Raw genomic sequence first — 9,789 nt, forward strand, 5'->3', positions numbered from 1 at the left:
TTTACAGTACTTATATAGTCCTCATTCGCAAAATGTAAGAAACACACTTAAGTTCCATAGTCTCTAGTGCATGTTTTTATGCTGGTTTTATTTATACTTTGCCTAAAAATTAGCAGAACGACGTATGATATGATGCATGTTGCAGGGAGGACATACCTAATCCATATACTCTGGAATATATTTCTAACCAGGGTTGGTATCACATGTTTCCTATTTTCATGATTTTATGAAACTTAATTAATTCAGTTAAAGTATTTTCTATATTTTCTGGTGTGCAATTTCAGATGTGAAGGCTTATACAGGCTTTAGGCAAAAAAATGACGAATTATTAATAACTTGTTTTGAAAAGTTGTTGCAATGCCAATTGCCAAGTGTCGATACAGTAAGTGTCTGAGGCTGTGAGCCCACTGTCAAAGACCTGGCATGGCGATACCTAGTTTAGCGCTTGTCGAACTGGGAATTTGGGATGGTTAAGCTCGTGCGTGGGGCGGGGCGCACCACGTCCACGTCGAGACTGCGTACAGCGGGGTGCCCTTCCACCCCAGCCTCACGGTGCCTCCATGGTCATCCGCCACCGTGTACCCCAGCGCCGCCGGGCACGCACCGGCCAGTAGCTGCGCGCGCCCACCGCCGCTGGCTCGAAGGAACCCATTCCGGGCGAGTTCCTCCTGCCAGCTGCCGAACCTTTCCCTCCCGCTCCTCGCCGGCCCGGCGACGGCTAGCACGTTGCCGATCTCCCTGCCCAAGACACCATTCTCCACCAGATGCCTGCTCGCGTCCTCGTCGGCCGGCCGCGCCGCGCCCAGGACGTCGAACACTGCCGAGTAGTGGTGCAGAGCGGAAACGAATCGGTCAAGGAATTGGCCGCCGTCACCTCCGGCCGGCCCTCTCTCCTGCTCCACCAGCGTCAACACCTTTGGTTCAAGCCACCTCATCAGCCGCATCGTGACGTCGTCGTCCCCGGCTGCGTCGTACAAGGCGTGACGGAGCCAGTGCACGGCCACGGCCTCCCCTGGCCTCCTGCTCGGCAGGTCAGTCACCGCGTCAACGACGTCCCCGGGACGCTTCGCGACGGCGTAGAACTCGAACGGAATGCCCAGCTTGCTCGCCAGGGCTGCTAGCTGGTTCCCAGCGTCGTGGAGGGCCGACGCCGACACGCCGAACCCGGTCACGCGGAGCACCGGCGGGCCGCCCGGCCTGGCCGCCAGCGCGGGGAGCAACGAGAGCCACTGCAGCGCACCGCCCGGCACGATGTCGAGGTCGACGACGTGGACCAGCCGCTTGCCGCGGAACGCCTCCAGGATGGCCTGGTTGCACGCCAGGTAGGCGGACCTCGCGAACGGCGCGACGTTGTAGAAGGCCCGGAACGCAGCGTGGATGGCCGTGCACGCCGGCGGCGCCAGCTGCAGGGGTGCGCATACGCCGACCCACGAGCTCATCAGCCGCGCCGCCATGGCCCTGGCGAAGTAGGCCACGAGCCGCTCGCCGCAAGATGGCGCGTACGGGGACGCCATCTGCGACAGCTCCAGGAGCGCACCGTTGGCGTCCGCGAGGTTTCCCACCGACATGGCCACCGCGCACTCCATTAGCAGCGCGATCATTCGCATGCCGTGGGCATCCTCCTCCTCCGCCTCTTCTTCCTCGACCCTCATCCCCGCGTCCTTCCGCTCTTCTACCGGCACCCCACCATCGCCTCGGGCCCCGGACGCCTCCTCCATCTGCCCGACTATCCCCACGGTCGCCGGCTCGGGCAACTCCGGCACGTCCTTGCCGGTGCAAGGATGATCTTCATTGGTGTGGATGAAACCGTGGTGATGAGGCAAGTAAGGGCTAGCACTGCTGCCGTAGAGGTACTGCTGGTGGTGATCATGGAACTGCATCAAGCCTAGCGATGAATCTTGCATGTCTGATCCTCTCCCTGACGTGAGGCGATTGATCATGAGTCAAAACCAAGTAGGGTTTTGCCTTAGAATATCTTTTTTGATCAAGAGTAAGGAGGCAGAGAGACATCGATGGCTATATATACATATATGGACTATGGAGTCCAGTGTGACCTGGCATGCAGCATTGCTAGGTCAACCTGGAAGCTAGCTAGCGGCAGCTACGCGAGAGCAAGCTACACGGCAGGAATCTGTGAAACCGCACACTGATGATTCCCTCGGCTGCATTCGGATTGGTCAGCGCGGGCTTTGGCCGGCAACAACAATGGAAAATCCAGACGTGCCGTAAATTTCTTAGGAAATGGAAGGGGCAATTATGCAGAGCCAGGGAGTCTTGTGTTAACTGTAAACTAACGCTGACACTGACACTTCGAATTGGAAGTCTTGATATAACTGGAACATGCGTGTCATTCTGACGTGTAGTTCTTCTTTTAACCTTTAGGAGGAAAACATACAAGTTTGTGCTCTTTGTTAAATCGATTTTTCTAATTCTCAGTCGACTCCAGGATCATAGAATTGGACCGTAATTTATGCTAGCATGAGTTGCAATAGCAAAAACTGTTAGAATGCTTTGTGATTGGTGCTAGTTATGGGGTACACCTTTTTTTTTTTGCGGGGTAGTTATGGGTTACACCATAATTGCAGATTCACCAAACCATTGGATTGCTTCGTAATTTGTGGTAGTCATGAGTTGCAAGTTGCAACTAAGATTTGATTACATCAGATGAATGAAATTTAGCTTAATTTTTTGTCGACTAAGAAACCTTGTTAAAATTATTTTCCTCAAACAAAGAAAACCTTATCAAATAACCAATGAGAGGTAAGAAATTATGTGATGTGGGCCTGATCAATGTACGTTTGTACCTATGCATTTGTGCACTGGGAGAATCGAAACCGACTATACTATACTACAGGTGTAGTCTTGAACCCCAAGAACTGAACAAGAGAAGACAGGGCCAGCCGCTAGCAGAACACGATTCAGTTCAACGATGGAGTGCTGCAGCCAGCGCTACTACATGCAGGCGGCTGAGGCGGGTTGATTGCTCTTGGCGCCCTGAATAAAATAGAAATTCACACATATTTTGCATCACTTTTTACTTGCTTGTTTCTGTCATTTCTGTGTGCCATGACAAACCTATATATCGCCCGGTCAATGTGTAGCAAGCATAGGTGACATACAAACCAAAGCGAACCAAAAGTGTTAACAACAAACAAAACCACGACTGAGCAGAGCACACAATGATATTATTACGGCTCCGGGTTCTTCCAGAACCAGCTACCTCCGAGTTTCCGCATAACTAAGAGCAGTCATTTGAGTAAGAAAATGTATATATCTCGCATTCACACCTAAGAATGGTGGACATATGACAGTATAACAGTATCTATCTTGCACTAGTTCTACATCTCCATCCAATGTCACCATACTACACGATGCATTCGGTGGTAAAGATTGAAGTTCACAATGAACTTAATGAATTGAATAGTATGAGTGATTACTTTCATCTTAGAATGTGTTCCCACTTCAAGGCTGGCCTTATAGTGATAAAGAATTTTTTTGTTCCATATGGTTCTTTCTCAATTAGAGATGGCTTGAAAATTAGGTTCTATGTACTGTGTTTCTAAAAAAGAAAAGCTTGATAACGCCATACTCCGAGATCACACTGGTGGAAAAAGGGCCTTTGGTCGCGGTTCGCAACTGCCATTAGTCGCGGTTGCGCAACCGTGACCAAATAAGCGCGACTAAAGCCCTCCCCCCGCGACTAAAGGCCCGTCCACGTGGGCGCCAGGCGACCGTCGGGGCGGAGGACCTTTAGTCGCGGTTCTTCTGGCCAACCGCGACTAAAGGCCGCCGCAGGTTTAGGGTTTTAGCCCCCCCTAAACCTGCCCCCCCTAAACCTGTTTTATGTTTAATTTGTATTGTTTTATTTCTTTTGTGCTTTATTTTAATTTTGAAGGAGTTTCACATATTCTACGGTACTACATACATGCATATGAATGTACAATTTCAAACAAATTTGAAATTAGAACCAAAAAGAATTCAAGAGGAATATACAATATATATTCAATATCATCGGATGACCATATACAATTTTGAACAAGTTTCCATACATAATTTAATGCATATGAAGTTCTACGTCCTCGTAATGGTGTTCTCCTTTAGGATGGAGGACTTCCCTCGTGAACCATCCAGCTAGTTCCTCTTGAAGTGGTCGGAAGCGAGCTTCTGGACTAAGCATCATCCGTAGGTTATTCCTCTGAGCATTGGTATCACTCGGAACCCGCTCAGAGGTGTATCTCCGGATCATCTCACAGACATAGTATCCACATAGATTGGTCCCCGGTGGCTGAATATCGCCACCATTCTTAGCCTTTGACCTTTTGAATTCTAGCTCTTTTTTAAAATCACCGACCTTTTGATCTGAGAACCGTCTCCAAACCCTACGAGGCAAAGAAAATTAAATGAACAAGAGAGTTATTAGTTACTTGAAGCTTAGGAAATGAACGAAATAGGCCGATCGATATAGAGCGCAAATGAATGAAAATAATTACTTCTGCAGCATTCTTCTCATGCCGCCCCAAAGATTTGAATCCAGAGTCAGAGAGTCGTGGACGAGACATGTGGAGGCGTCAACTTTAATTACTAGCAGAATCCAGTGGAACCTGTGGACACGATACATGCACAGTACGTCATGCATAACTCATCGATTAGCCGGCCACATACCATGCATGGAGTAAAGAAAACAGAATGTGCTCAAGACAGAAACACTCACCCAAAATGGTAAGGAAATAGAATATCACTTTTGAGTTCCTGCTTTGTAAGAAACTGTCACAGGTCTGCCTCCACGTCGGCGGGGTGATGCTCTAACACATATCCATTAACGATGTGTGGGTCAATGAACCCAACATCATGGATGTTCCTTACTTTGCATTCCTTAATCTTCATTCTGCATGTATAATAGCGGACACAACAATATAGTTAGGACATATATATATAGTGCAGGCAATATGAACGAGATGGGGTAGAAATAAATCACTTACAGAACGTAGCAACTGATGATAGATTTGTCGAGCTCGCGCAGATTGAAAAGCTGGAACAATTCACTCAGATGAATTTGTACATAGTAATGTTTGAAGTGATGCTCATGTCTAACTTCCGCATAAATATATTCTTTGGCGTTTTTATTTTTTATGTAACCCTTGTACCATTTCAGCAGACTTGTCATTTGTGGAGGTAGATCCTCTTCCTGCGCAGGCTCGACGAGAGGCCCATTCTTCACATATGTAATTACTACCTCCTTGATGGCGTGTAACTCACACGTTCGTTGGGAACCCCAAGAGGAAGGTATGATGCGCACAGCAGCAAGTTTTCCCTCAGAAAGAAACCAAGGTTTATCGAACCAGGAGGAGCCAAGAAGCACGTTGAAGGTTGATGGCGGCGGGATGTAGTGCGGCGCAACACCAGAGATTCCGGCGCCAACGTGGAACCTGCACAACACAATCAAAGTACTTTGCCCCAACGAAACAGTGAGGTTGTCAATCTCACCGGCTTGCTGTAACAAAGGATTAACCGTATTGTGTGGAAGATGATTGTTTGCAGAAAACAGTAGAACAGTATTGCAGTAGATTGTATTTCAGTATAGAGAATTGGACCGGGGTCCACAGTTCACTAGAGGTGTCTCTCCCATAAGATAAACAGCATGTTGGGTGAACAAATTACAGTTGGGCAATTGACAAATAAAGAGGGCATGACCATGCACATACATATTATGATGAGTATAGTGAGATTTAATTGGGCATTACGACAAAGTACATAGACCGCTATCCAGCATGCATCTATGCCTAAAAAGTCCACCTTCAGGTTATCATCCGAACCCCCTCCAGTATTAAGTTTCTAACAACAGACAATTGCATTAAGTATTGCGCGTAATGTAATCAGTGACTACATCCTTGAACATAGCACCAATGTTTTATCCCTAGTGGCAACAGCACATCCATAACCTTAGAGGTTCTTGTCACCCCTCCAGATTCACGGAGACATGAACCCACTATCGAGCATAAATACTCCCTCTTGGAGTTACTAGCATCAACTTGGCCAGAGCATCTACTAATAACGGAGAGCATGCAAGATCATAAACAACACATAGACATAACTTTGATAATCAACATAACAAGTATTCTCTATTCATCGGATCCCAACAAACGCAACATATAGAATTACAGATAGATGATCTTGATCATGTTAGGCAGCTCACAAGATCCGACAATGAAGCACAATGGGGAGAAGACAACCATCTAGCTACTGCTATGGACCCATAGTCCAGGGGTAGACTACTCACACATCACTCCGGAGGCGACCATGGCGGCGTAGAGTCCTCCGGGAGATGATTCCCCTCTCCGGCAGGGTGCCGGAGGCGATCTCCTGAATCCCCCGAGATGGGATCGGCGGCGGCGGCGTCTCTGGAAGGTTTTCCGTATCGTGGCTCTCGGTACTGGGGGTTTCGCGACGGAGGCTTTAAGTAGGCGGAAGGGCAGGTCAGGACGCGGCACGAGGGGCCCACACCACAGGGCCGCGTGGCCAAGGGGTGGGCCACGCCGCCCTATGGTGTCGCCACCTCGTGGCCCCACTTCGTCTCCTCTTCGGACTTCTGGAAGCTTCGTGGCAAAATAGGACCTTGGGCGTTGATTTCGTCCAATTCCGAGAATATTTCCTTACTAGGATTTCTGAAACCAAAAACAGCAAAACAAAGAATCGGCACTTCGGCATCTTGTTAATAGGTTAGTTCCAGAAAATGCATGAATATGACATAAAGTGTGCATAAAACATGTAGATAACATCAATAATATGGCATGGAACATAAGAAATTATCGATACGTCGGAGACGTATCAGCATCCCCAAGCTTAGTTCTGCTCGTCCCGAGCAGGTAAAACGATAACACAGATAATTTCTGGAGTGACATGCCATCATAACCTTGATCATACTATTTGTAAAGCATATGTAGTGAATGCAGCGATCAAAACAATATATATGACATGAGTAAACAAGTGAATCATAAAGCAAAGACTTTTCATGAATAGTACTTCAAGACAAGCATCAATAAGTCTTGCATAAGAGTTAACTCATAAAGCAATAATTCATAGTAAAAGCATTGAAGCAACGCAAAAGAAGATTAAGTTTCAGCAGTTGCTTTCAACTCATAACATGTATATCTCATGGATATTGCCAACATAGAGTAATATAATAAGTGCAATATGCAAGTATGTAGAAATCAATGCACAGTTCACACAAGTGTTTGCTTCTTGAGGTGGAGAGAAATAGGTGAACTGACTCAACAATGAAAGTAAAAGAATGGTCCTCCATAGAGGAAAAGCATCGATTGCTATATTTGTGCTAGAGCTTTGATTTTGAAAACATGAAACAATTTTGTCAACGGTAGTAATAAAGCATATGTATCATGTAAATTATATCTTACAAGTTGCAAGCCTCATGCATAGTATACTAATAGTGCCCGCACCTTGTCCTAATTAGCTTGGACTACCGGATCATCACAATGCACATGTTTTAACCAAGTGTCACAAAGGGGTACCTCTATGCCACCTGTACAAAGGTCTAAGGAGAAAGCTCGCATTGGATTTCTCGCTATTGATTATTCTCAACTTAGACATCCATACCGGGACAACATAGACAACAGATAATGGACTCCTCTTTTATGCATAAGCATGTAACAACAATTAATAATTTTCTCATATGAGATTGAGGATATATGTCCAAAACTGAAACTTCCACCATGGATCATGGCTTTAGTTAGCGGCCCAATGTTCTTCTCTAACAATATGCATGCTTAACCATAAGGTGGTAGATCGCTCTTACTTCAGACAAGACGAACATGCATAGCAACTCACATGAAATTCAACAAAGAATAGTTGATGGCGTCCCCAGTGAACATGGTTATCGCACAATAAGCAACTTAATAAGAGATAAAGTGCATAAGTACATATTCAATACCACAATAGTTTTTAAGCTATTTGTCCCATGAGCTATATATTGCAAAGGTGAATGATGGAATTTTAAAGGTAGAACTCAAGCAATTTACTTTGGAATGGCGGAAAATACCATGTAGTAGGTAGGTATGGTGGACACAAATGGCATAGTGGTTGGCTCAAGTATTTTGGATGCATGAGAGGTAATCCCTCTCGATACAAGGTTTAGGCTAGCAAGGCTTATTTGAAACAAACACAAGGATGAACCGGTGCAGCAAAACTCACATAAAAGACATATTGTAAACATTATAAGACTCTACACCGTCTTCCTTGTTGTTCAAACTCAATACTAGAAATTATCTAGACCTTAGAGAGACCAAATATGCAAACCAAATTTTAGCATGCTCTATGTATTTTTTCATTAATGGGTGCAAAGTATATGATGCAAGAGCTTAAACATGAGCACAACAATTGCCAAGTATCACATTACCCAAGACATTTATAGCAATTACTACATGTATCCTTTTCCAATTCCAACCATATAACAATTTAACGAAGAAGAAACTTCGCCATGAATATTATGAGTAGAAACTAAGGACATACTTGTCCATATGCTACAGCGGAGCATGTCTCTCTCCCACAAAGTGAATGCTAGGATCCATTTTATTCAAACAAAACGAAAAACAAAAACAAACCGACGCTCCAAGCAAAGCACATAAGATGTGATGGAATAAAAATATAGTTTCAGGGGAGGAACCTGATAATGTTGTCGATGAAGAAGGGGATGCCTTGGGCATCCCAAGCTTAGACGCTTGAGTCTTCTTAGAATATGCAGGGGTGAACCACCGGGGCATCCCCAAGCTTAGAGCTTTCACTCTCCTTGATCATGTTGCATCATACTCCTCTCTTGATCCTTGAAAACTTCCTCCACACCAAACTTAGAACAACTCATTAGAGGGTTAGCGACAATAAAAATTAACATGTTCAGAGGTGACATAATCATTCTTAACACTTCTGGATATTGCATAAAGCTACTGGACATTAATGGATCAAAGAAATTCATCCAACATAGCAAAAGAGGCAATGCGAAATAAAAGGCAGAATCTGTCAAAACAGAACAGTTCGTATTGACGAATTTTATCGAGGCACCAGACTTGCTCAACTGAAAATGCTCAAATTGAATGAAAGTTGCGTACATATCTGAGGATCACTCACGTAAATTGGCATAATTTTCTGAGTTACCTACAGAGAAAACAGCCCAGATTCGTGACAGCAAAGAAATCTGTTTCTATGCAGTAATCCAAATCTAGTATGAACTTTTCTATCAACGACTTTACTTGGCACAACAAAACACTAAACTAAGATAAGGAGAGGTTGCTACAGTAGTAAACAACTTCCAAGACACAAAATAAAAACAAAGTACTGTAGGTAAAAACATGGGTTGTCTCCCATAAGCGCTTTTCTTTAACGCCTTTCAGCTAGGCGCAGAAAGTGTGTATCAAGTATTATCAAGAGACGAAGTGTCAACATCATAATTTGTTCTAATAATAGAATCAAAAGGTAACTTCATTCTCTTTCTAGGGAAGTGTTCCATACCTTTCTTGAGAGGAAATTGATTTTTAATATTACCTTCCTTCATATCAATGATAGCACCAACAGTTCGAAGAAAAGGTCTTCCCAATATAATGGGACAAGATGCATTGCATTCAATATCGAAGACAACAAAATCAACGGGGACAAGGTTATTGTTAACGGTAATGCGAACATTATCAACTTTCCCCAAAGGTTTCTTTGTAGAATGATCAGCAAGATTAACATCCAAATAACAATTTTTCAGCGGTGGCAAGTCAAGCATATTATAGATTTTCT

The 9,789-nt window shown here is 44.8% G+C and overlaps 1 protein-coding gene across 1 annotated transcript; it reads right to left on the reverse strand.

Annotated features, from left to right (window-relative positions):
- Positions 1–470: 470 nt before the first annotated feature.
- Positions 471–1,904, reverse strand: LOC127336236 (scarecrow-like protein 23). Its single transcript, XM_051363029.1, has one exon. It carries the CDS (start codon positions 1,902–1,904, stop codon positions 471–473), a length of 1,434 nt encoding a protein of 477 aa, XP_051218989.1.
- Between the last annotated feature and the right edge of the window lie 7,885 nt (positions 1,905–9,789).

Source organism: Lolium perenne, chromosome 1, assembly GCF_019359855.2.
Source record: "Lolium perenne isolate Kyuss_39 chromosome 1, Kyuss_2.0, whole genome shotgun sequence".
In the NCBI taxonomy this organism is placed as follows: Eukaryota; Viridiplantae; Streptophyta; class Magnoliopsida; order Poales; family Poaceae; genus Lolium; species Lolium perenne.